Source organism: Girardinichthys multiradiatus, chromosome Y (assembly GCF_021462225.1).
Source record: "Girardinichthys multiradiatus isolate DD_20200921_A chromosome Y, DD_fGirMul_XY1, whole genome shotgun sequence".
Classification (NCBI taxonomy): domain Eukaryota; kingdom Metazoa; phylum Chordata; class Actinopteri; order Cyprinodontiformes; family Goodeidae; genus Girardinichthys; species Girardinichthys multiradiatus.
In genome coordinates, this window is record NC_061818.1 from 29,166,593 (window position 1) to 29,193,686 (window position 27,094).

The window sequence follows — 27,094 nt, forward strand, 5'->3', positions numbered from 1 at the left end:
TTGCTGCAGGTTAGAGGCTCTCTTTAAAAAAGATTTCCCTCAGGGGGTGCCGGTGGGCATCAACTCATAGTGTAGAAATGAGTAATTTATCTTTATCCACAAAGTAAAAACTCCTACCAAAGCCTAGTTTTTCTGAAACCTTCTACGTCAAGATAGCTTTGTTTGTAAATTATATAAAATATTTTCCCATTGTGAAATTTGTTTATAAGATACAGGGCATGATAACATTTGAAGCGGGTGAACAGGGAGCATTAAGTAATGACTGATCTGGTCTTTGGAAATCATAGACTGCTTTTGTAAATACACTCTTCAAATATCAGATTACTCAAGACACCCTAAAGCCATTTTTTAAATTCTGTTAAGATATTATTGGTTGCAAAGGAAATGAAAGCTGGTTCAGCATTCAAAATTACTCATTCACTCTTTTGATTTTCTGTTTAAAGATGGCCCTAATCTTTAGACTGTTTATGACTTTAAGGGTCATTAAATACAGTTTTGCTCACCTCTGAAGTGCATATAGAGACGAACAGCGGTGTAAAGCAAACAATCTGAGAAAGCTTCTAAAAAATGAACTCAGAAAGTTAAATCAAAGGTTTTGTCAAGCACATTAGGGAGGAAAAACACAAAGGTAGACTTGTGTTTGACTTTGAAATGCCTTGGCATCATTGTAAAATCTCAGGCGAGACAAAGCATGAAGCTTTTCCTTTGCTGAGTGATAAGACACATGTGACCATGTTCCTTGTTTCCATGGACACATCATTACAGAACTTCCCCAGCTGGTTTTTACTACTAGTGTTGACAGCAAATAGCAAGTGAAGGATTTGGGATTTGGTCATAACCAGGTTAAAAGCAAAAGCTGCTTTTTAATTTCTGCACCACAGAACAGGGTCCTTGAGGGGCATGGGGGAATTGAAAATACCAGGACATTTAGATTATAAACTATACTGGATCTACATTATTTTAAAGGTGATTCCTTAATTTAGATTTTTTTTATTACAATCTATTTTTCATTTGTTAATTTAATTTTGAATATACAAGTCATTCTTAATTTGGTGCTTCTTCCTATCTTAACAAAATTACCTAATATTTAGAAGTGTCAGACCAAAAGATTTGTTACAGTTATTTCAATTACCCTATTTAGAGTCCCTCTATATTGACTATATTGACGTTAGCCTCTCAAGAGTAATACCGATCACATCAGTCAGTGTCAAACCAAACTAACATTAGAAATTAAATCGTATGCATTCCTCATGGTATGTTGGTAATTTGATTCCTGTAATTTTAAAACTAAATTATAAAGCCCAACGTCTGACTGTTCTCACTTAATTTCACAAAACACATCGGGTAGAGTTCAGAATTAACACTAAGGAAGTTGTGAGGATTTTACCTCTGCTGCTAAGAAGAAGTAAAGAAACAAGAAACACAAATTGCAATATCTGTAACAATGGGTAAAGGATGCTTAGGTGATTTATTATGTGATTATAAATATAATTACCAGGAAAAAAAAAAAAAAAAATCAGCTGTCTTTAGATCTTTGCAAAACTGGCAAATTCAAGCATACACACATCACCTTTGTTATTTGAGAACTTAAACCAGAGTTTTCATAGCTTTCTGCGCTGCAGGCCAGAATCACCAAGTTAAAGCACTCACAGGCCATTTAAAAAAAAAATGTAAAAACACAAAATAATTATATTGTGGATTATTTTCTTTTATCCTCCTCAGCAACAAATGAAACATGTAATTATTTAATGAAGCAAAGTAAAAAAGAACAAATTATTATTGATCTGAAAAAGGCTCTCAGACAGAAATAAAATAAAGCTGTGTATAATCCAAACATTTTGGGTTGAACATATTTAATTTTGTTGGTCTAGAAAATACTTTTAGTCTATTCTCAGCAGCAAAAGTGAGACTTTCTGTGAAGACTCTTGCTGTATTTACCAAAGTTTAATGAACAGGTCTGGTCTAAGTCAGGTTTTAAGTAAAAGGTCACTGAACGTTTTTGGCATTACTGACTATGATATTAAAATGGAAGCATAAAAACATAACTAGTCAGTCAGTCATTTTCTACCGCTTATTTTCCATAGTGGGTTGCGGGGGAGCTGGTGCCTATCTCCAGCAGTCTATGGGCAAAAGGCAGGGTACACCCTGGACAAGTTGCCAGTCCATCACAGGGCAACACACAAACACACTCATTCATACACCTAAGGGCAATTTAGAGTGACCAATTAACCTAACAGGCATGTCTTTGGACTGTGGGAGGAAGCCAGAGTACCCAGTGAGAACCCATGCATGCACTGGGAGAATATGCAAATTCCATGCAGAAAGACCCCTGGTCAGGAATTGAACCCAGGACCTTATTGCTGCAAGGCAACAGTGCTACCAACTGCACCACCGTGCAGCCCACACATAAAAACATAACTAAATGATGAAAATAATTTGTATTGTACTAAGATGTTTCCATTTAAGAAGACAATTTTGTTTGTGACAATCTCATTCTACAAAATTATAAAAAAGTGTCCATCTGCATCATTTAATGAAGGGTCAAAATTGGTCAATTGTCGAAATGTGGTCGGGGGCTCCCTCCTCTGGGAGACAAAGGAACTGGTGAAGCATTCACTATCACTATTTTTTTTTATTGTTTGCTTGTGTGTTCTCTTATGTCTTCACTAGCAAAATTGAAGCAACTTTGCTGCAAGGTTTTACACTACCAGACTCAGATAATACCTCCTTCCAGTTTGCAAAAGAATGGTGAGAAACATCTACTATTTATGTTACTGTTTTTTTTTTTTTTGAAAAACATATACACATATAAAAATTTGTTATCCTAAAACTGGCATTTAAAGGGTCAAAATAATATATATATATATATATATATATATATATATATATATATATATATATATATATATATTTGTTTTTTTTGTTGTTTTTTTTAAAGTTTTATTGTGTGTCACAGAGCACAAAATAATTGGAACCACAATGGTTAAACCCAGTGTTTTCAAACCATTGTCTTGTAATTGTTGCCTCATTGCCATTAATGCCACCTGCATATCTTACTGCTCCCAGTAAGATTTTCTTTAAACTTGTTTTTCTCTTTTTGTTTCCTGTTATAAAAAATACATTATAAAAATGTTAAAATCAGTTTCCTTGCAAACATTTTTACTAATTACAACAGAAAAACTGCAGGTTTATTTATACGTACATATACTGTTAGGCATGTGGATTAAGAAAGCAACCATTCCTGTACTTATATGACAATGATCAACTGTCAATTGTCCAAACAGGACAGAGATTGGTCTCAGCCTTAAGTTGAGGGAGTCAAGCATCTTAGAACTTAGAGCAGAGGCACTGCTCCTTCACACGAAAAGGAGTCAGCTAAGGTGGTTTGTACATCTGACAACTATCTAAAAAACATAAACATCATGACCAAAAGATTGAGATATTGGATAATAATGGCTGAAATGAGCTCCTTCGCCCTCAGAGATAGGACAAGGAAGTCCATCTTGTGGGATGGAACAGCCCTGTAACGTTCAGACCCTTTTCTCACTCTTAAAGATAGAATGAGGAGGCCTGTGGTTTCTGTAGGAATTTAGGGGGACCACTGTTCCAAAGAAGTATTTAACTAGGGTCTAAATGGACACTCATACTTCCATACGACATTTCTCAACTAGTACAATGCCTAAACTGCTAATCTTGGTATCAACTAACAGAAAGGTCCTGGAGGATGATGTGGATGTGAAAATTTGAGAGTAAATTATTCTGGGCCTGAGTAAATGAGGTTTGAATGCAAAAACCTAAATTCTGCCTAACAAAAACCAGATGTTTACATACAAAACCTATTGCTGTAAAGAAGGAAATAAATGCAATATATTGTACTTGCAACATCTGAGTGACATCTGTAGTCAGTGGATATAAGAATGAAGTAGATACTTTTGTAGAGGTGTCCCAGATTAAGATCTGGACATACGACGTGTGTGTCAGTCTCAGAGTTAGTCAGCTACAAGTGTGTTATTGTTGCTAAAGAGGCCAAGACCCCATGTAAGGGGACCCTAGGGCTTAAGAGGTTAAAAGGAGTCAACAGAAGTGATTCGGTCATTTAATCTGGATGTTTAATCTGGGCATTTCCTGGCCCGGGAATTCCTTGAGGTCCCCCAGAGAGGGGATGAGTGGATGTTTGGGTTTCTCTCCTGGACCTGGCAAGACTACAATCCGATCTTGGATTAGCAGAACACGATGGATGGATTGATGAATGTGTTGCTCAAGAACAAACCCTAAATTCCATCACTATTGGACTGAATAATGCTCCTCATATGTTTTGCTAGCAACATGTTTGTGTTCTGCTCATCAGTAGCAGTGAAAAAAATGCCAGACTGTTGAAAATGCATTATAGTTTTTATACTTTTACGAAAGAATTGAGAAGGTGCTGCAGATTGTCTCTATTGTAACTCTTGAAAATGTATTTATTTATTTTCCATTTAAATGACTGAGTTGTAAACTATTAAAAAAAAAAAGAAAATCCAGTCAGACTCACTCCAGTCCAGTGCGTGGTGCTGTGGAGGAGTTGTAGATTGTGAAAGCTCTGGTAAAGAAGAAGAAGTAAATCAAGCCTTTCCAGTCTGGTCCGAATGTGTCTCCAACACAAAATGTGAGGTTATACAGTTTCAGCCGGGTGTCTAACTTTGACTGTCGTTAGCTGCATGTCATGGCGGAAAATCCGTTCCGGTTGGACCGAACTATCTCAACCGAAACAGACTGTCATCGTTTCTGCTGTTCTTGTTGTTATTGGAGCTAGCATTAGCCTTTTTTAAATTAGCTAACGTTGCTGTTATTTTACATAATTGATCCATCGCTGCAGGGCAGAAAGCAGGAAAACAAGGTAACTGTTGCCAGTTGCACAAATGAGCAATAACCAGGTTAATATCTAGGTTTCATTCTTTTATTTGTTTGTCGTTTGTAGTATTTTTTCTAAAAAGCAATTAGCTCTTGTGTGAGTTTTAGGAAGAAATCGCTCAGGCAAAAATGATCCCTGTATCTACGGTTAAGGTTAGCTAACAGACTCAGAGTTGTCTGCAGACTTTCTGTTTTGAGATGTAGCAGCAGGCAGCCGGTGAGCTGACCCTGGTTCAGCACGGCCCGACGGCCAGATTGAAAAGGGAAATCATGTCCTGCAAATCCGCCACCAAGGACAAGAAGTCCAGCTTCAGCAAGAAGCTGTTCAGGCGAGGCTCTGTGGGCAGTTTTATGAGCAGAGTCCTCAGGACGCTGACAGCCTTATCACATTTTGGATCTGAAGTTCAAACCGAGGATGACAAGGATGATGGAGGATTCTCCGCTTTCAAATCTGGGAATAAAGATGTTCCCATGGAGGATGGTGGGTTCCTGTCCGGAGAGAGAGTTCCCGGAGTGTCAGGTCTGAAAAACCACGGCAATACCTGCTTTATGAATGCAATCCTGCAGTGCCTGAGTAACACCGAACTCTTCGCTGAGTACCTCGTTTTGGAGCACTACAAAGGGGAGGATTTGGAGGAGGACAAGCCCAAAACAAATGGGGTTCATCTGCAGAAAAAGGGTCCTCTGGTCAAAGGAGAAGTGACCGAGCAGCTGTCGGGACTTGTACGGGCTTTGTGGACGTTTGAATACACACCTCAGCATAGCAGGGACTTCAAGGTAAGAACCGAAACAAGACAACAGTATGAATGGACATTAATGTGACTGTGTGCTCATTTTGAGGTACTTCAGTATGCAATAGACCTTCTGCTTTGGAGTATAACTATATATGTGCAAATTGGACATTTTTGTATGTATAGCAAAATTATGCCCTTCCATACGCTTAAAAGTGCTGCAGTGGGAAAATTTGTTAAGACTGAATGATACTGGAAAGTCATTTTAAGGTGATAATATTGTGAAATACCATGATGATATCAGTCCTGATAAATCATTATTACAGTGCTTCCAACTCTATTTCTTTTAGATGTGGATTTCTACTACAGTGAGACTGTAAATAGAAGGAATATATTATTGGGTAGAGATGCACCGATTGGGCCTTTTTGGGCAAAGACCGACTTCTAGCATTCCTTAGTAGTCTGATCTGGTGATTCCAATTAGTTAATTTCATTTTTCTAAAGAATATCAGTCATTAAAGAGTATGACCACTTGTTTCAGTAGTTTCAAAACCAATAAAGATGTCTCTAATCTTTTTGGGATTTGTATTACTCTTAAACAAACTGTGAATTGAAGTACATGCTATTGAAAACATCGGTCGTTTTTAGCTTTATCCCTTTTATAAATAGACGAAGAGAAAAAAATAAAATTTTTCATTGTTTGACCAACTGATCACCAGTCAGAGCTGACTGGGGGAAAATGTTCAGATTTTGATTTCTGGTGTTTGATTGGTAATAATTATTGCCATGCAAAGTTCAAATTCCTAACACTTCGGATTTAACAGTCAGCAAAGATTGCGTTTCATGCGGTCATTTGTTAAATTAACATTGCACATGCTGATATTAGGGTGAGGAAATATTTAGAATATATTGTGTTTAATATAGAATAAGGATGAAACAAACAATATAAATGAATATGACATGCGTGGAATTTATTTTTCTGAGATTTGGATCAGGTTTAATGTACACAACCGGTTAAAAGTTCTAGAAGGCCTTTTTTATTTAATGGTCTTCTCTATGTTTATGATCCTTTCTGCTGTACATCGATTCTCACTAAAGGCATCAAAACTGTGAATGAACACATATGGAATTATGTAGCACACAAAAAAATGTAAAAGAACTTTAAATACGTTATATTTTAAATTCCTTAAAGTAGCCGTCCTTTGCTGTGATGACTGATATATTAACCTTTAGCCGTCTATCAATGAAGTTCTTTCGAGACTCTTTGTTAAACCATTTCAGGTGACCACCTCATGAAGCTCATAAAGGATGGCAAGAGAGCAAAGCAGTAAACAAAGCAATGTGTGGCTATTTTGAAGAACCTAAAATATAAAAATGTTATTTAAAACTTTTTGTTTACTACATAATCCCATGTGTGTTCTTTTGTCTTTGGTGAGAATCTACAATGTAAATAGTCATGAAAGTAAAGAGACCCACTAAGTGAGAAAGTGTCTAAAACTTTTGACCGGTTGTGTATTGCCCCTTTTCCACTGGCTCGATTTGGCCCAACTTGACTCCACTCGGCTCGCTGTGCCAGCATTTCCATTAGTGTTTTTTCCGTACCAGTGCCTAGTATTTTGGTACCCCATGGAGGAGGAGAAATGAGAAGGTTTTTGTTGAGACAGTGCATGGAAAAGTTAATGAAACTCAAGAGCAACTGCCATAATATTAAGGACCACAGTGGCCAGAGCAGGTCATACATGTAATTTTACCACCATAAACTATGCCTGAAGGCTGACAGAAAAGACAAGAACAAATTGGCTTTCTGAATTACACTCAGGCAGAGTGATGTATTTAATAACATCCTAAATCAGCTGATCACACATAAAATCAGCAGTTCAGAGGCACAAACATTCCTCACAAAACACACAAAACAAAACCACCATGAAACATGTTTGGTTCGGACATTTATTGACGGTCCTTAAGCGTACCAGCGTCTGCAGGAGGAGGGAGCAGGCAGAGAGCAGCTGCCCGTAACCAGACTGCCTGCATCGGACCAAATGTGAAGGACGAGCCCACTGAATCTGCGGAGCACGAATATGCAAAATCCAACCTAAAACTAACTCCAAAAGTGATAAGTCTGCAGTTTTGCGCTTTTAAGTCCTTGTCCTCGTTATTGCCATGGATAAGACAAAAACATCATAAAGCCTTACAAACAAAATTTTGTCTTCAGGCAAACTTTGGAGCTTCACCAGTCCAGATAGCAACGTCTCTCCTCTCTGCTTCTGCTGCCACACCCCCCTCACATCAGAACCCCTGTCTTATTTTATAAGTTCTGGCTGGGTTGTTGTCCAAATATTTATCCTAGTGCATCATTTTAGACATAAAAAAACATAAGGCATTCTTGCATATACATATTTAGTTTATTTGTGTTTGTATTTTCTATTTATTTTTTATCATTTCACTTAGATTACTTTAATGTGACAATGTAACACAGTAACGTTAATAGCTGCACAGCATTCTACACTTATGGCTGTAGGCGGCGCTTCAGCCGCCATAGCTTCAGGTCAGTGGAAACACAACAGTTACCGTAAAGCGAAACCGAGTGAAGCAGGGCGGCACTGGCCAGTGGAAAAGGGTCACAAGTAATCAAATTTCAGCCTGTTTATAAAATTTGATTGATTTGATAATATCTTTATATAAATTGATCTGCTTGTATTGTTAAGTGCCCTGGCACGACTTTTGTTGTGAGTGAAACACTTAAATTGAACTACATAAAAGGTCTAATTTAGGGGTGCACCGATTGCAGTTTTCTGGCCAATCACAGATTACCAATCTTTAAAAAAGCCTGACCTGCCGATTCCGATTTTGGCCGCAGCTGATTTTTTTTCATATTTGACACTGTCAGGTGTAATAAGGTTACAATACACCTTCAAAGTTCCAATCTTATTTTATTCAAAAACATTGAACAATACCCATGAAACAATACAAACTTGTTTTAGCTGCACATGAGGTTGTGCTCTCAAATATAAATGAAACCTTTAGAGCATTGCACTTCCTTCAGTCTTTGATTTTTCACATTTAAAAAAAAACAAAACTTGCACAATAGGTTAGACAAGTAGATAAGATTGGTGGATATGATCGGTTTCACATGCCAGTATTGGCCGTTCTCCCAAAATTAAGGAAATCAGGCAATCGATTGGCCGGCCGATCAGTTGGTGCACCCCTAGTCTAATTAATTTAGAGTTTTTGCCTGACAATTTATTGTTGAATTATGTTATTTGTTGCAGAATGCTGTGTCAAAGAATGCCACACAGTTTAAAGGGAACGCCCAGCATGATGCTCAAGAGTTTCTGCTCTGGTTGCTGGACAGAGTGCATGAGGATCTCAACACCAACAACCCTAACAGCAGGCCTGCTATTAAGGTGAACCTAGAAGCTATTAGAAGGATAATGAGGCACAGGCAGGCCTGAAATTTAAATCGGAAACTTGAGATTTTACTCCCAACTTTTCAGCTATCAGAAGCTTATTTATTTTGTGCGATATAGTTAATCATATCACACAGTTTCTCAGTTTATGTTGCACGTTCATTTGATTTGTAGTTTGGCCGAATTAGACTTGCCCGATAATGTGATTTCCCTTGAATTAGGCAAAATAAAGAGCATTTCAAGGCAACATAGATTCCAATTATGACTAGTGAGAATAATAATTGATCTTGTCTCATCAGCCTCCCATTGAAGAGGATGACCAGAGCAGAGAGGGGCCCTCTCCTCCCCTCTCTGCTGGGTCGTTTGTGCAGGAGCTGTTTCAAGCCCAGTACAGGTAGACTCAATTCCTTCAGAATCTGGCAACACTATCTCGTGATCACATTAAGAGATTTATGTTCTTTTCCCTACAGGTCTTCTCTTACTTGCCCGCATTGCCAAAAGCAGAGCAACACCTTTGATCCCTTCCTCTGTATCTCCTTACCAATCCCTCTGCCACACACACGGTGAGTTACTGTGTGGAACAGCAAGGAGAAACCAGTTTCTATTGCTCCATTTACGGGTCCCTACACGTTCCTGACTATAACCACTCAACAGCTGTGTTTTTTTTCTTTGAAACTACACAAAAGTACACAAATACATTGCATGCATAGTCTTGAAAGCACTGTCACTTTTGACTTTACATCAAACATAATGTGTGTGCACGCACGTGTTAAGAAGCTTACATGGGTGTGAAACAAAACTGAGGTGTGAGTGTGTGTGGTTTTAGAAGGAGGTTGCCCTGTTGTGGCAGGAGGGCTCTGGGGCTAAAGGTGTAGGAGCATCAAACAGGTTGGGAAGGAACATGTGCTTCGGGCTTTAAACAAAAATAGTAAAGTGTGAACAGAGGGAGGAGAGAGTGAAGCATGCTGTTATGTTGTAGATCAGCCAGTTTAGCCTGTAAGCGATGCATGTTTTCTCTTTAAGCTCTATGCTTTGGTAATTCAGTATAGAGGAATTTACTGGAATTTTTTTCCACTTGCGCTAAATTGCAACTTCATGTCTTTATTAGGAGTGAAGAAGTGATATGACAACAAAGTTAAAATGAGAGCAAATCACTTAGAACTGTCAACGATTGTTGGTTTACATTCTTAAATACAAATTTTGAGAAAACTAGAAAATGTTAAAGGACTTAGACGTGCAAGGGCCACAAATCGGGTAGACTGGAGACCAAACAAACCTCGACTTGACTGTTTGCGTATCAAGCATCATCTCTTGAATGGACAATTGTTAACCTAAACTTAGATTATTCAGTTGTAATACTCAGGAAATGATTTTCAACTAAAATTTAACAAAATTCATCAGGTTTACAAAAAGACATGGCAAAGAAGTGGGAAAGAGTTTTAAAACAATTTGTGGATCAGTAATTTTACCATTGGCTTTAAAGAACGTGTTAATTGGAATGCAATATACTTTATTTTAATTTTTTTTTAACATTTCACTGTTTTCTTTTGTTAGGCCCTTGTATGTGACAGTGGTCTACCAGGGGAAGTACTCTCACTGCATGAGGATTGGAGTTGCTGTTCCTCTCAAAAGTACTGTCTATCGCCTCAGAGATGCTGTGTCACGTGAAACCAAGATCCCGATGGACCAGGTGCTATTCCCGTCTCTTTTCAGGGTCTGACACTGGGAGGCTATGTTACAGACACAAGGTGTCAGCTCAGTCAGTGTCTGTAAAACCAGTTCTGCCTGCAGCCAGATAGCAATGTGTAAATCAGACCAGTTTTTCCCAAAGCTGCTTATTGTTAACACTGCTGGAAATTGAGTTGAAATTGAATGTAGCTGATAGCAGAAGCAGTATGTCATTTGTTTTATTTTTATTTTTTTTAGTTTGTGCTGACGGAAATGTATTATGATGGCTTTCATTGCTCATTTTGTGATGACGACGATAATCTTGATATCATCCAAGAGAGCGATTCCATCTTTGCCTTTGAGACACCAGAGACCTTCAAATTGGAAAACCTACGCACAAAAAGAGGCAAGTCGGGTACAATTTTAAAAAACAATTGTATTGTTATTTTCATTTTTTTTTACACCTATACTTAATGATACAGAACAGAAACATCAAAGCATGCCTTTTTTGTCACAGGAAGCCTTCTGGCAAACCTGAATCATAACATTCTGAAGTACGGAATAGAAATCGGCAGGACTCCATCCTTCATGCAGGGGGCAATGACTCCTGTGACTGGATCACCAAATAAAAACGTAGGGCCAGAAAAAATTATTCTCCTGGTATGTAACAGAGCGTGCACTGGCCACCAAGCAAAAAGGTACGGCTATGAAATTTATCATGACTTTTAATTTTAATCAAACATCTCAAGAACAGATGTTTTTTTTTGCGAATCACATCTATACATTGTGTTTTATTAGGTTTGGCCTGCCTTTTGTACTGTACATGGAGCGCACTGTGACTTGGGATACTTTACAAAAAGAGATCCTGGAGAAAATGCGGCATCTTTTGAGGCCCGGGGTCTACCTTCAGGTAGGAAGATGATAAATTCCTGCCTATTACATAGTTTTTAATCTTAAGACTACATTAAGAATCAAATTTCAACATTTTAGCAGTGGATGAATTCTTTTATTACAAAAGTGTGCTGACAAAGGCTAATGTAGTTATAAAATAGAACATTTATGACAACAAGATCACTCTGTGTAGGTTGGACCTTTCAGTCTTCGTGTGGTTGGCGTTGTTGGTATTACCTACCTCCTTCCTCAAGATGAGAAACCACTGTGTCACCCAACTGTTGAAAGGTCAGTCCTTATAGTTAATGTCATATTTCATAAACTATGTAATAGATTGGACCTGTCACTTCAAATTTGTTTTCACATATAAATTCAGCCTAATTTTGACAGTCAAGCATAAGTCTGCTTAGAGTTTATTTGGTCATGGAAAAACACTTTCCAAAAAAGCGTATAACTATAATGTGCATAACAATTCTGATAGCTTTTAGTAAATAAAAATTTAAACCACAAAGATATTTTCTCAAAAGGATAATTTTATTTTTACAAATTTGTCTTCTGAAATTAATGTGACGTGTAAGATCCAGGATTCCTACACAGTTGAATATCCAGCACTTAACCTATATGTTATACATTCACAAAAAACGGTAGTGATGTCTGGAAATTCGAGTCTGATAAAAGATGTAATTTTGACAGAAAATGTGTTGTAACCTTAGAGATGTCTGTGTAAATATACACAAACTAATTAATACCTGTTTTTCAAATAAATAAAATAATACCAGTCTCCTCTATATTTTAGTCAGGATTTTGCGATTTCCTTTGTGATTTTTTTTGCAATCAAAATCACTGATTGGAAATATTTGTAAGAAATTTGGCGATACTTTTTTTCTCATTACATTTCTGTTTAGAAAAGTGCTCATTTTAGAATTACTAATATAAAATGAGATAACATGTCTGGCATCAGTCCATTGATTTAATTTCATTGGTGCTAGCATTACCGTTACTTTAAAAAGTAAATAACAGGTAAATGAAATGTTTTTTTACTTGGTTTCGTTCAGCTGCTGCTGTGGTTATTCTTGCTTGTGATTCAGTTACTCAACACGTTGATATTTGATTCCTTGTAACTGGTAGTCAATTGTAGACTTCCTTTGGTGGGCAAGTGCCTTATTGCAAGATGTGCAAAAATAATTTTCCACCACTCTTATGGAGAACAGAGGCATCCTGCTTTGATCGGTCCTCTGCGTATTTGTTTGACGGTAAATGTGACTTTTTGTAACTTGATATATTGATCACAGATTAACATCAAGTAAGGCTAAGGCAGCATTGCAGTAAAAGTAAGAAATACTGCCACCTGCAGGTGGGAGTTAGCAGTCACTTAAACCCAATGTTTTTGGCTATTTTTGTGGAATGTTTGCTACAAACTCAAAATGATGTATTAGCACAAACAAATCTGGGGATGGGTTGATTTTGCGTTACTTTCCACGATCGCGGAATCACGAAAAACTGGAGGGACTGATATTTGTCTCTGATCACATGCTCTTTCAGTTTTATTGTCTTTACTTATTGAGTCAGGTTATGTTGTAACAGTAATATGATTGTTAAGATGCCAGTTTAGCTTGTTCTGCTAATCCATTGGATTTTGCATGAATGAATGAGGACCAGTAAAGCGTGTAAATCCAGGTGTGACCAGTGAACCTTCTTGCTAATCATGTTGGGTTAAGTAATCCTTAATGTATTGCTCCACACTAAATGATCTTTAAATAACATAATAAGAGAATGAATGGAAAGCATAACAGTAGTCTGTAACGTTTCTCGACACTATCTTAGATAAGGTAGTTTAATAACAAATGCATTAATAATGCTTGAAGTCAGATGCTGGTTATTTCGCGTCATAGCTGTTCTGTTTTTACAATTGAATTAGATTGTACCTCGGATTTGACCATTTTTAACAATTATTTATCCTCTTTGTCCATTAAAATACTGATCTACTGTTAAAAATAAAGTGATAGGCGAGGGTTTAAGCAGTTGAGCGCATACTGGTGTTTGTACAGGAACAAGTCAAAAGAAGATATAGTGATATATAGATATAAAAAGGGAGTGAAATTTGTTAATGGGTCACTTAAGTAATTGCCGCTGTCTTTTTTTTTGCAGAGCATTCAAATCGTGTGGCCAAGGGGGGCCTCCGCACGTGAAGATTGTGGTTGAGTGGGACAAAGAGACCAAGGACTAGTGAGTTAAAACAACACAATTGAAATAACAAAGTTAATGCTGACTACTAAACGCCATGAAAAAGAGAGAGGATACGATAATGCAACGCACTATTTTGAAATGTAAAAATGTTATTAGTTAAACCCAATTGCTACTTTGATGTATTTTAAGACCTACAAGAACCTTCAGTCAAATTGGCTGTCTAAAGCTCCGCATTTCGATCCTTATTTTTACTTTGCTTTCTTTTTGGTTTCTAAGGTGACAAATATCTGGCCACAGTTGCAAGTTCATATTTTCCTAAACATCTCTTGTAGTGAAGAAGCTTTTGCAATTTGACAACTACGTAGTAAAAAGTCATGACGACCTAATTTGACAAAGTTTCTGTCAATATTTTTGCTTTCAAAAGAACGTCAAACCTAGATTACATTCAGGACTCAGCCTGTTTCGAACTCTTACAACTGAACAAATACATTGAACAAATGCTCTCTGTTTGAACAAAGTTGTAGCTTTTAACTAAACAACAATGTTGAAGTTCCTCCTACACAATCAGATATATCTGCTGTTTTAATGTCATGCCAGCCAAACCGTGCTGAATCATTAATGCACACATCTATTCTTGTCTGACTTGGTCACTGTTTCTTTACATTTCTCTGGATCAGGTTCCTTTCGTTGACAGTTGTTAAATTTGGCTCTGAAAGAATTCTCCGAGGTGTTAAGTTTGAGGAAGTAATTGATTCGAACTAATTGCTGCCACATTCCTTGATGATGACCTGAAATGCAATATCAGTCTGCATTCCCATTATAATAACATCGACTAATAAAAAGGGGATTTGGAGACATCAAGGACTCGTTTTCATCTTGCCTTTCCTGTTGAGTGAACTGTTCTTAATTTTCCGCAGTCTGTTCGGCCACACTGAGGAGGAGTATATTCCAGATGCTGAGAGTGTCTATCTGCACAGACAGCAGCACCATCAGCCCCAGGCCTGCACCCTTGCTCAGTGCTTTCAGCTCTACACTAAGGAGGAGCAGGTACAACCCAGCAGTCTAATATCCTCTCCAACTGTTTCAGAATACTTCCTAATTGTGCCTTGGCAATAGCAGTTTAGGCAAAAAGGCTTTTTTGTTTTTTTACAGTTTAAAGTTTTCTTCAAATTTTCTTCCGTCAAAAGCTATTCAGTTTATGGATTTTAACTGTATGTTACTGCTGATGTTATGTTTCAAATTTACTAAAAATCTGGATGCAATCATTGTGGTTTAAGTTGCCTTGAACCGCTCTTGTGGAAAAGTGTACTGGTGAAAATGTGGGCCTCATCCTGTGTGGAGCTTATTTTAAAAGCACTGTGGTTGAAACTTGTTTTTCTTTTTTGACTCTTTCTGTGTGTGTGTGTGTGTGTGTGTGTTTTAGCTGGCTCCAGACGATGCCTGGCGATGTCCCCACTGCAAGCAGCTACAACAGGGCCGGATAAAGCTCAGCTTGTGGACACTGCCGGATGTGCTCATACTGCATCTCAAGAGGTTTAGACAGGTATTTCAGCTTATCTGGTGACAAAATAAAGTTAAAATGGTCTCTGGGGTATATAGGTACATGTTAATAAATTAGAAAATCTATAAAAGTACATTTATTTCAGTAATTTCATTCAAAAAGTAAAACTTACATACATTAATTACAGACAGACTGACCTAATTTACCTGTTTTTTCTGTTAATATTGATATTTATGGTTTGCTGCTAATGTTTCATCAGATCAACAGAAAATATTTTTTATTACATAGATATTATATATGGTCTACACAAGCATAGGGAAGGCTACTGATTTGAATGTTGTCTGGCAGTCATTGACACCCTTTATAAGGAGGGTAAGCCATGAAAGGTCATTTTGAGGAAGCTGGCTGTCCAAGCATATTGATGGTAAGTTGTGTGGAAGGAAAAAATGTAGTTGCAAAAGATGCTTAAGACCTCTTTGAGAGTCTTTGGGGTACTGTCAAGAGGTTGATGAGAAACAGCAGAGCCAACAATGCAGACAAGCTGAAGGCAGCTATGAAACCTATCAGGGGTTGTTTGCCACCTTGCCACGCTGCATTGCTGCAGTAACTCATGCAAAAGGAGCCACAGCCAAGTATTTAACACACTGAACTGTAAGTGGACATGCTTCTGAGGAGGCTGAGTTTCTGTAATAAAAAGTTGCTTTTATTGGTCTTATGTGTGCATCAGTATTTATTGCTTTGTGTTTTTGTGGGATTTTGATTTTATATAAAGCTTCTGAGGAGAGCTGCACAAAATATGGATTTACAGAGTCTCCTAAATTCAAAGTCTTGTATTTATGCAGTATTACAGTAATTTTGTCTGTGCCAGCAGACACGGTTGATGGAACTAGTCATCATTTTTCAGCTCCGACAGCAACTTTAAATTTACTTCAAATTCATGCACACATGCTGACATCTGGAGCATCCATATTAAGTGTCGAAAATGCAGCATGCTGCATACAATGTAACATCTTTATCAGTGGATGTGGGTCACTTTAGGGCCGTAGTTTGTTCAAATGGCAGTCGGATAACAGCCCCATCAAAATTATATGAACAACCGAACAAAAGCAATCTCTGTTCTCTGCAAAGAAAAATCAGAGTTGACCATGAAGACCTGTAGTGTGCATGTAGCCTACCTGTCCTTAATTCCCACACCTGATCTGTATTTTGTGTGGCTGAGATGATAAAGCTCACAGAGAGTGGTGGGGACATTGCATTGGTAAAGAAAGAAAATATCCAGGAAATGTGGGTTAAATAGTCCTGTCAAGTTTCAGCAAGTACACATTACTCAGATTTTTAGCAACCAAGCTTCTGAACATCTTGGTCATTGAAATTTCAGGGAGGACTCTGGTCCAACTTGTGAACCTTTAGAACAAGGTGGTGCTGAGGAAGACAACCTCTGTCATGTTACATTCAGACCACCCCCTCTTTAGAGATTCTTAGCTGCTTCCCTCAGGCTGTTGGTATAAAGTGCTTTCACTAAAGACCAAGAGACATAGTCTCTTTTATAGCTGCTGCTATGCTTAATAACATACTGTAGAACCATAATGTTTGCTGCCAGTACTGTTGCTCATTGAACTTAGTTGATTCTAACTAATAAAACCTGGGCTGTTCTGTGTTTTCGTTATTTTTGTGTTTTAATAAGTGGACATGCTGCTAATGTATTTCCCATTGGGGGCAATAAAGATGCCATTGAGCATAGATCTCTTCAAGTTAAGTAGATCCCATTTAGTTTCTTCTTCTGCTGTTTATTTTTTAATTGCCTTGCAATGTTTAATTTTCTACCGCTTATTCCATAGTGGGTCGCGGGGAAGCTGGTGCCTATCTCCAGCAGTCTATGGGCGAGAGGCAGGGTACACCCTGGACAGGTCGCCAGTCCATCGCAGGGCAACACACATACAACCATGCACACACTCATTCATACACCTAAGGGCAATTTAGAGTGACCAATTAACCTAACTGGCATGTCTTTGGACTGTGGGAGGAAGCCGGAGTACCCAGTGAGAACCCACACATGCACGGGGAGAACATGCAAACTCCATGCAGAAAGACCCCAGGCCGGGAATCGAACCCAGGACCTTCTTGCTGCAAGGCAACAGTGCTACCAACTGCTGCACGTTTTACACACGCTGGGGGTGGTTTTCCTAGCCTGATTTAGGAGAGAATAACTGTTTTTTTAAGAGTGAGGGATTTAGTGTTGTTTATGTGTATTTTATTTTTATTTCTGACTAGAAGTTGACTTGAGAGCAACATACTAGAATTTCAGTGTTTTCTGTTTCTTCTGTTCTGTCTAAAATAAATATGATTATGCAAATCTAACCTGCTTCTGGGTCTTGGTTGGTTCTGTATTCAGGAAGGAGACCGGAGGGTGAAGATGCAGAACATGGTGCGGTTCCCACTGATGGGAATGGACATGGCTCCACATGTGGTCAAGAGAAGCCAGAGCAGTTGGAGTTTACCGTCTCATTGGTCGCCATGGAGAAGGTCCTACGGCCTTGGAAGAAACCCTGATGACTACCTTTATGACCTGTATGCTGTTTGCAACCATCATGGCAACATGCACGGAGGCCACTACACTGGTAATGTATAAAGTTGCAGGAATTTTAAACATTGCATATTTCAAGATCTGAATGAATGTTTTGGTTGTTAATTTGAACCCTTTTTATTCTTTCTTTGTGTTCCCAGCTTACTGCAAAAACTCTGTTGATGGTCAGTGGTACTGCTTCGATGACAGTGAGGTGACACCGATTTCTGATGAAGCTGTGTGTCAGCAGACGGCCTATATACTGTTTTATCAGAGAAGAACCGCAATTCCTTCCTGGTCTGCCAATAGCTCTGTCGCTGGTCGGTATCTTTACTATGCTGTCTGTACGCAAGCTAGCCATAAAGAGCTTTCAGTTTTTCTTGCTAAAGTTTACTGTTTTAACTCCACATGAGTACTTATGCGTTGCTGCCAATACGTTCTTGTTTATTTTAGTCGTTGGTTCCATACAGATGTTTTCAGAGATTATAATGTTTCAACAGAATTACTTGCAAACTTTGTATAAGAGCTAAATTGAATCCCCGCTTCTCTTTTACCCAGGCTCCACAAGCTCATCACTGTGTGGCCACTGGGTCAACAGGTTACCTGGAAGCAGACCTGCCAGTTTGGCCTCCGGAGCTTCATCCAGACGCACGTCGCTGGCTTCGCTTGCTGAGTCAGTAGAGTTTCCTGGAGAACGTAATGAGGATGATGGTGAGGCTAAACTTTCATTCACATTTGTGTGGGAAATGGTTATTGTTGATAGTGTCTGTTTTTTTTTTTTTTATTTCAACTATGTTCCCCGGACTTTAATTTTACATCTTAATTTTAGTCAATCACAAAATCTGGAGTTAGGTTTGGCATTGAATACTTAAAGTTTGTACAAACTACTTGTAATGCCTCCTGTCCAACAGATAGATTGTTGTTGTGGAGCATTAATTAAATAAAGAAAAGTTTTGATTTACAATGACTATAAAAAGTACGCACCTGCCTTTGTTGTTTTGCCCCTTTGTTGCTTCAATATTAAGTAAGTAAAACTTTGTTTAAAAAGCACGTTTCAAGAAATAGATCTGTAATAGATAGAGCCTAAATGCTGTACATTAAACATCAGTACATCAAAATACTTCATTAAAAGCAACAGTAAAAATGAGTTGTTAGATGTTTTTTAAAAGCTCAGCAGAAACCACAGACATCAAACTACAAAGGAAGTAGTTCCAAAAGTCCCGGGTCTATTGCTGAGAAGGCCCTTTCATCTTTAGTTTTCACCACTGTCCGTGACACAATCAGCAGGCCTTGGTCACATGACCTTACAGATGTAAATGTTCTTAGATTTCTGCTGATGCTTGACCATTCAAAGCCCTAGAAGTGGGAACCAAGAACCAAGATCTTAAAGTGTACTGAACGGGTAGCGGTCAGAGGTGTGGCAGCAGCGTTCTGTGCAACCTGCAATCCAATGATTTTTTTTTGTTTAAGCAGGTGACTAATGAGTTGCAGTAGTCCAACCTGGAAGCAACAAATGCATGAATAACAGTTTTCAGTTCTGTTTCTGAGATAATACTGCTTAGCTTAGCAATATTTTGCAAGTGAGAAATACATGAGCGAACCACAGATTGAACATGACCATCTAAAGTAAAACCAAGATACTGATGGAAGAGTGGGGTGCATGTTCTGGAGGGGGCAAGTCAAAGCCCAGATCTTCATTAAACTTTATAGGAGCTGCTCATGTCTGCTTCCCAAGCAAGCTAACCGAACCTGATCTGTTTTGCAAGGAAGAGTGGAGAAAAACTACAGTGAAGGCTGCACAATATATCAAATTGTTGCAGTATCCATGTATGCAATATCACAACTGCAAAGGACGGTTGCAGACAGACGAAAGAGGAACACGTGGGAATAATCGCAATCAATATAATTATCTTAATATTCAACAATCATAATTTCGTGTTTTGCTAATAATGTGCAGCTCTAAGCCAGATGTGCCTCTGATTGAGACGTATTCTCACAGACTCTAGTGGTGTGAATGCAGCTAAAGGTGCATCTGCTAAATACTGTGCGCAGGTGAATATGTATGCAGTCATTCATTTTATCTCATATATTTTTGATTAAGTGACACATTCTTTTTCGCTTTGATACTAGTGTTTTTTCTAAACACAATACATTTCATTAACCATGACTTCATTTATAAAAGCTTTCTTTTACTTTCTTTATAAAGCTTGACCTCGTCTGTTTTGTTTCAGTCTGAAATAACTGGGATAAAGTAATCTTGCATATACAGATGATGGATATAGTTTCTGCATTTAATATAGAGCTAATTACAAAGCCTTAAATTAATTAGATACATTTTTTATAATTGTGTCCTACTTTAGTAATCCCCATATAAGTTTAATATTAACTCAGTTTTTAGATATATGTTGTTTCTATCCCCTTCGATACTAAAAAATGTCTAAATGCGTTACTGTTTGTAGGAGGATTTTCTGTTCGTCCATTTGTGAGAAGCATCCAGCGACAGAACTTGTCCTCGAGGTCGTCTATCGCCAGCCCTTTGGCCTTCAGTGACAGCGGAATAAAGCCCTCTTGGTCTCTTTCTGCCAAACTGCAAATGAGATCCAACTCACCCTCACGCTTCTCCCTAGACTCTCGATGCTCCCCTCCTCTGGAGAGGATAGGGGAGGCAGGCAACGACAAGGTTTCCATGTCCTGCTTTGGCAGCTACAGTAAACATGAACGATACTTCGGCAGCAGGACTCCTTCCTCTATGATGGAAAGCAACTTTGGTGAGGACAGCAATAAAAGGTTCCTAGACATGATGTACTGCAGGGCTCCCACTCCAGTGGAAAAGAAGAGCAACAAAAACGACACAACTGAGAACAACAATGAGATCACAGCTATAGACCAAAACATGCAACCAACTCAAGCAACCCCCTCCAAAGAGCAGAAACGAAAAAGTAGCATCGGAGGGTTTACGTTAAAGTCCGAAAGCTCAGGCTCCATCAAGAGTTCCAACAAAGCAGAGCTAGAGAAGACCTCTAAAAAACGCCTGTGCTCAATCAATAAGAACCCAGCCTCAGACACGTCTTCCAGTACACCTGCAAAAGGCAAGAAGCTGAGCAACACCAAGGAGAAGACTGTAAATACTAAGAAAAGCACCTCGACACCCAGTGGAACTCCCTCAAAAACGAAGGATTCAAATCAAACTCCTGATGCAACTCCACAACATAAACTTTGCCTCCGCTCCACACCTCAGTCTTCAGCTTCTCCGTCTCCAAATGCAAAGAAGAACTCCAGCATTACTGAGAAAGGCTCCACAAGCTGCCGGAAACGACTGATCGAAAGGAGTTTCAGCAGAGATTCTATGCACACCAGCCCACTGGTTGACAGCCATCGAAGCAGCTGTGTGGCCCGCTCTTCACTTCCCAAGAATGGGGATAGTAATCGGCTTGAGAGGAGGTCCGTGAGGAGTTCCAGCAGCAGTTCTTCAGTCACTAGCCTGCGCTCACCTAGTGTATCCACCAGAGACCTGCAGCGTAGCACCAAATGCGAGGAGAAAGCATTGTCTTTCTTCAAAAGTGCCCTGCGACAAAGGGAAAGTCGCCGGTCAGCCGATTTAGGAAAAAGCGTCATGCTTACCAAAAAGGCTTCAGAGAGGACATGCAAGCAGAATGGGCAAGCTAAGGAGATAGACGGTAATAATCAAAAGACTGGAGATGCTGGGTCTTTGAAAACGTCTAAGGAAACTCTTGGAGGTGAGTCAAACTCAGCCAAGCAGGAGTCTTCCAAGCCCCCCAGCTCCCTTAGTCGCACTCTACTAGGAAAGTCCAAGTCTTCCACTTCTGATGTAAGTAGCAAGTCTCATACAGATGGGAAGAAGCCTCTAGAGAAGATGGCATCTTCCCGAAAGTTGTCATCAAACATGCAATCTCCTGCACGAACAACTCAGAGGCCTCAGTGATAGCAATGCGAAAACAAACATTAAAGCGGTTTCAGTTGGCACCAGATGTATTTGAGACACATTTTTTCATATTATGGTTTTGTACATCAGCCCTAAAATTCTTTGGCATTGAAACTTTATTATTGAAGGAATTTCATTTTTGTTTGCTAAAGTAAAAACATTCGATCATCTGCATGTATGAGTTCATAGCACTTGCCTAATACACTAACAGTAGTGGGTTGAACAGTAGCATATTGTTGGGTATTTTTTCAGCCTTAAATGCTTATTTTCTGAAGGCATTCTGTAAATATTTGAGTAATCAATTGCAAAGAAAACAAAACCATAACATAACAAAATTAGCCTCTGGGACCAACTCTGAGTTAATAATTTCACAGACTGGAAAGAGTTTCATTCCAAAATATTTCTGTCTAAATTTCCTGTGTCATGAATTGTTTTGTCTGAACAAAACTGTCGACACATTTATAAATTAAAAGCTCTAAACTTTTTAATTGAGAGCAGTGAAGATGCATACCGTATCTAAAACACTAACATTCTTGAAAGCTTTCGGCTTCGAGGCATTGGAGCAGCATTAAATGAGTCTTTATTGTGAATATTAAAAGTCTTGAAATTAACGATGGCTTTAGACCAAAAAAAAAGGATGGAAGAAAACTCAAAATTGCTCTACAAGAGGTTTTTCAAAAAACTTTAGTTTTTTTTAAACGTAGTCTTTTGATAATTTTTTTTTTATTAAACAAAATGTAGTTCGGTTCTTATGTAATGGAAAAAGTGGATGTTTTGGAATAAATCCCTTTTAAATTGAAGTTTATAAATATATAGATGTGTTTGTTGACATTAAATAAATAGCATCTGTTTGTCCCTCTATGAGCAAGAAAGAAAATGATCTTAAGCGCTTTTAATGCTGCACATGGGACAAGAAATTGCCATTTGGCAAATTAGTCTTTTACTGTAAGCGTCACTTGTAGGAATGTTGTTCAGTAGCACTTTGTATATATAAAAACATATGATAAATATGACATATTAATTAGTTAAATATTTTAATATTTATTATAAAGTAGAGTAAGCGGCCTTAGATAATGAAATGGCAAAAAGGGTACATTCATCTCAGTGTTTCAGGGGTCATCCAACTGGAAGAAATCTTTCCTTTAATACACCTGGCGCTGTTACAGACCACTGCTTCACTGGCACTGATGTTTTCTTTTTTTTTTACAATTCTTTTTTTTCAAATGATGTTAAAAACTGCAACCACACTTTTCAATCAGCTACAAAGCTGTTGTGTTTTATATCATAACCTTTGGTACCTCATTGGAGATATCATCTTTGACAATATTTTGTGTTCTAAAGCCTGAATCTGGAGATTGATGATTTAATTAGCTAAATAACTCAGCAAATATTGTCTGGGAGTCGTTGTTGTGCACATGTGGACATGAATGCTGAACTTTCTGATCTAAACTACTAGACAGGGCATGGTGGTTTTGCAATAAAACACCAGAAGCTAAGTAATGTGCAGAATATTCTCTATGCAGGAGCAATCGTTAGGGTTGCTGGACTTATTTTAGGCCGTTTGCTTTGTCATTGTACAACTGTGCCACCTCGTAAATCCGATGACAGCACAGGCTTTGTTTTCAAATAATTAAATCAAAACTCAAATCACAAAATAGTTTTTTTTATTTTACATTTGGACTAATTGTCTTTCCTTGGCATTTGTCAAGTTTACCATGTTTCTTGGATTGTTTGAGAAAATGCTAACTAATTGAACCTGACTGCCTCATTTTAATGGTCTGTTTGGGATATGTCTTTTAAAATGGGACATAGACAAGGGACAACATGGGTATCAAGCTCTTTTAAAAAGTTTCTGTAACCCGGAGTTGATGTTTGCCACTCAAAAGTTTTAAAAGAACTGTTCATGGGCGCACTAAGAACCAGATTAATCGCTGTATTATACTACATCTAGACTGGTGAGTGAAATCAACGGAACAAAGAGATTGTTGACCTGATTCTTAGTGTGCTCAACCCATCAGTGACAGTGTTTTGTGTCTCTATTAAATACAAACATTAAGCAGTGGCAGGGAATAACTTGAGTAAAGACAGCCCTACTTTGTGACCAATACAACTCACAGCAAATGTTTATTTAAAAGGATTTGCCAAGTCTTTTCAATACAGAAGACTACAGTGATGCATTTGGATTTGGTATCATCCTCAGTTGTTGCCTGGTATGATGGTTCCTTTCTGTTGCACACCATAGAAATAACATGCAGTATGTTTAAATACTATGGGCACGTTTGAATCAAAGGAAAGCTATCTATTTGTACATTTAGCTTTGACTTTTCTCCTGTTAAGTCTGTAACTGTTAGTATATATTTCAGAGCCAGTTCATTTCCATCATATATGTTTGTGTTTCCAATCATTTTCGAGTTCACGTAACCATAAAGCGGTTATTAAGGTGTGAGGCCCTTTACTTTTATTTTCAAATTTTCTATTAGGAGTGGAGGTGGCTGCTGGACAATCTGGTAAATTATATAAATGTAGATACTTTATTAAGATTATGTAAATATAAATAATTATTTTTAAGCCCATTGTCTTCCTAAAACGTTAGAGATTTTTATTTACCATCAAACCCCAAGTAAGACATGTGACATTTTCCACTGTTTCCCTTCCACTTTTATCACCACTACATCACTGACATTATGTTTTTAAAACATGCAAAATACATTGAGATCTGACTGGTTAGAACATCTAGTTTAGTATTTAAATGGCAGGCAGCTAATCCTTTAGGAACTGGGCAGGTTCTGATTTGAGATGCAACTCAATAAATTTGAATTTAAAGGAAAAGTTAATTTCGCTCCGTAATTCAGTTTAAAACGTCATACCATATCGATTCACTACAAACAGAGTGATATATTTCAGTCATTTATTTTTCTTATTTCTGATGACTAATGCTTACAGCTAATGAAAACTCAAAATTCCAAGACTAAGACCAATAAAGATTGGTTCCGCAAAACATTACAGGGCGTGGAAACTTCACACTTTACCTTAATCAACCTGGATTCTGTGTCTCCGCACTTTTCTTACGCAATTTGAGACCTTGGTTTCCTAATAAAATGCAAAATGTATTTCTTTATTTTTTCCTTTCACCTGAAAAGAGGACCAGCCCATTTTGTTTTTTCTTATTCCAGGTTGCCTCTGGTTTATGAATGACGTAACACAAAGAATGCAACAGTTATATTATACTTCTGTATGTATGTGATGTGACACTCTGATGCTGGATGCTCCATTTACTACCACACTTTTTTTCTTCCACTCAACTTTCTTTTGATATCCTTAGATACAACTGATTTTTTTTTTTTTTTTTTTTTTAATGAGCTGAAGCCAGTATCATCAACATTAACAGAAAAAAAAACACCTGGAATATTTTGGTGGCTAATTTCTATATTTGAGTTTCACTTTTTTGTATTGAATGACTGAAATAAATCAACTTCTTAATTATATTTAGATTTATGCACCTGATGTTTTTGAAGCTGCTGCTAAACTTCCGATCATAAATGGGAGATGTGCATTAAGAACAAAAAATAGAACCAAGAACAAAGAAAACTTGGGATCCCCTGCTTATGATTTTATTATCCAACAGTCAGATAATGTGAGCTAAAAATGTAAACAATCCAAGGCTGAAAAACCAATTGATTGACCAGTTTTGATACCAGTTGAAGACATTCAGACGAACAGAATCACAATCTTTACACAAATCTTGTGTCTACCTTTCTGCACTGCAGTGCAGGTCTTTTTCATTTGCTGTTTCTTGTAAACCTTCCATTGTACAGACTTCTAAATGATAAATGAATGCAGTATTGCATGAACACTAATGCATGTATTTCTTATCAACTATGCAAGAGTCTGCAGCTGTGTAACAAAGAATGCAATGCATGGCTGGTATATCCCGTTGCTTAATTTGCACACCTTTCCTATATTTTTCAGAACTTTAAAACACAGAATACTTCATTTTCGATGTGTTTCGAAGTGTTTAGAATAATCTAATTTCTTCCTAGTTTTTTCTCACCTTTATTTAAAAAAAACTAATCTTTATGGGTGCTCCCGCCAGCCTGGTGGGTTTTTGTCATCGTTTCACATTTACCATTGTACACCAGCAGAGATAGTAGTATGGATGTGAAAATCTATATGTTTTACTATGTCGTCTCATTATCTACGACTGTGTATTGTGAAAGCCTTTCATTAGTTTACTTCAGTAAAAAAAAAAAAAATGTTTGCGAACCCCTATTGCCATTTACTCAGCTGCATCAAAAATGTATAAAATATATCAAAGGAGCTAAATGCAATAAATAGAGATAGTAAATTTAGTTTTGTAATACAATATGTACATATTTTAGTTTAATATTTATCACACATCGGTTGAGCTGTGATTTGTTTTTTATTATTGACCTAAATTTTTAGGAGGCCATTTTTTTCACTTGTTTGTGAACTTTTGTTGAAGAACTGCATTTTTACCCTCTCTGCAGCAACAAACAAGTCCACTCTGTTGAGATTGAATGGCATGTAACATATTTCCATACGCATTTTGCTGCTAAACTGAAGCTGCATTGAACCTTGAAACTTAGATAGCAGCACCCTACATTTGAGCTACATACTTCAGTTCTGCAGATTCTGTGGCATTAAAAAAAAAAAAAAAACGCCCTGTAGTGGTGCTCTTAAGTTTAAATGACTTGCAGTGATTTGAGATGGGTTTTTGAGGCATTTTTTTCTAAATGTAAGCACTACAGATGTAATCTACTAAAACAGTTCTCTAGCCTTAAGAAAAGTCACATTTAGTGGATATTATGTATCTTTGGATGATGCAGAATTTAGGAAGCTGTGTAATAAAGGAATGTCTTGAGTCTTATTTTCTGTTAAGCTAAAAATCATTCTGAATACAGAGAATGTCTGTTTTTCACTTGTTTGTTTTTTTTCTTTACATTTTTATACAATCCTAAAGCTGTTTTGTAAAGCAAAGTCTGTCGCAAATGTTGAGATTTGTTTACTTTTAAAGTCTGGGAATAGTTTTCTCCTTTTTCTCAGATTAATGACAGCTGAGTTGTCTGATCGTTGTTCTACAACCTCTATTCCACAATATGCCTGTACATTTTTTTTGTTATACTGTTTTGTCATTACAGTTTTAAGCTCCTAAGTCGTTCAAATTAATTTATTTTTTCCGTTTAGTTTTTTTTCTATCATTTGCACTTTTATATTTGTTTCGTCCAAATGGACAAATATGTATATACTTTGTTAGTCCATGCAAGTACAAAATTAAACTTCTCATCAAAATAT

The 27,094-nt window shown here is 37.6% G+C and overlaps 1 protein-coding gene across 1 annotated transcript; it reads left to right on the forward strand.

Annotated features, from left to right (window-relative positions):
* Positions 1 to 4,646: 4,646 nt before the first annotated feature.
* Positions 4,647 to 27,094, forward strand: LOC124865052 (ubiquitin carboxyl-terminal hydrolase 31-like). The gene is made up of 16 exons (XM_047360058.1): positions 4,647 to 5,667; positions 8,891 to 9,025; positions 9,328 to 9,422; positions 9,499 to 9,591; positions 10,583 to 10,718; positions 10,955 to 11,102; positions 11,214 to 11,394; positions 11,495 to 11,606; positions 11,781 to 11,875; positions 13,736 to 13,813; positions 14,692 to 14,821; positions 15,198 to 15,317; positions 17,668 to 17,893; positions 18,000 to 18,158; positions 18,397 to 18,549; positions 20,298 to 27,094. The coding sequence occupies exons 1-16, from the start codon at positions 5,161 to 5,163 to the stop codon at positions 21,779 to 21,781; spliced, it is 3,852 nt and encodes a 1,283-aa protein (XP_047216014.1). The 5' UTR covers positions 4,647 to 5,160; the 3' UTR covers positions 21,782 to 27,094.

Bases quoted from the DNA above. Each gene is read 5' to 3' on its own strand.
- LOC124865052 (XM_047360058.1), top strand. From the start codon at position 5,161: ATGTCCTGCAAATCCGCCACCAAGGACAAGAAGTCCAGCTTCAGCAAG. The intron at 17,894-17,999 runs GTAATGTATAAA...TTGTGTTCCCAG, and splicing joins GCACGGAGGCCACTACACTG to CTTACTGCAAAAACTCTGTT. The intron at 18,550-20,297 runs GTGAGGCTAAAC...TACTGTTTGTAG, and splicing joins AGAACGTAATGAGGATGATG to GAGGATTTTCTGTTCGTCCA.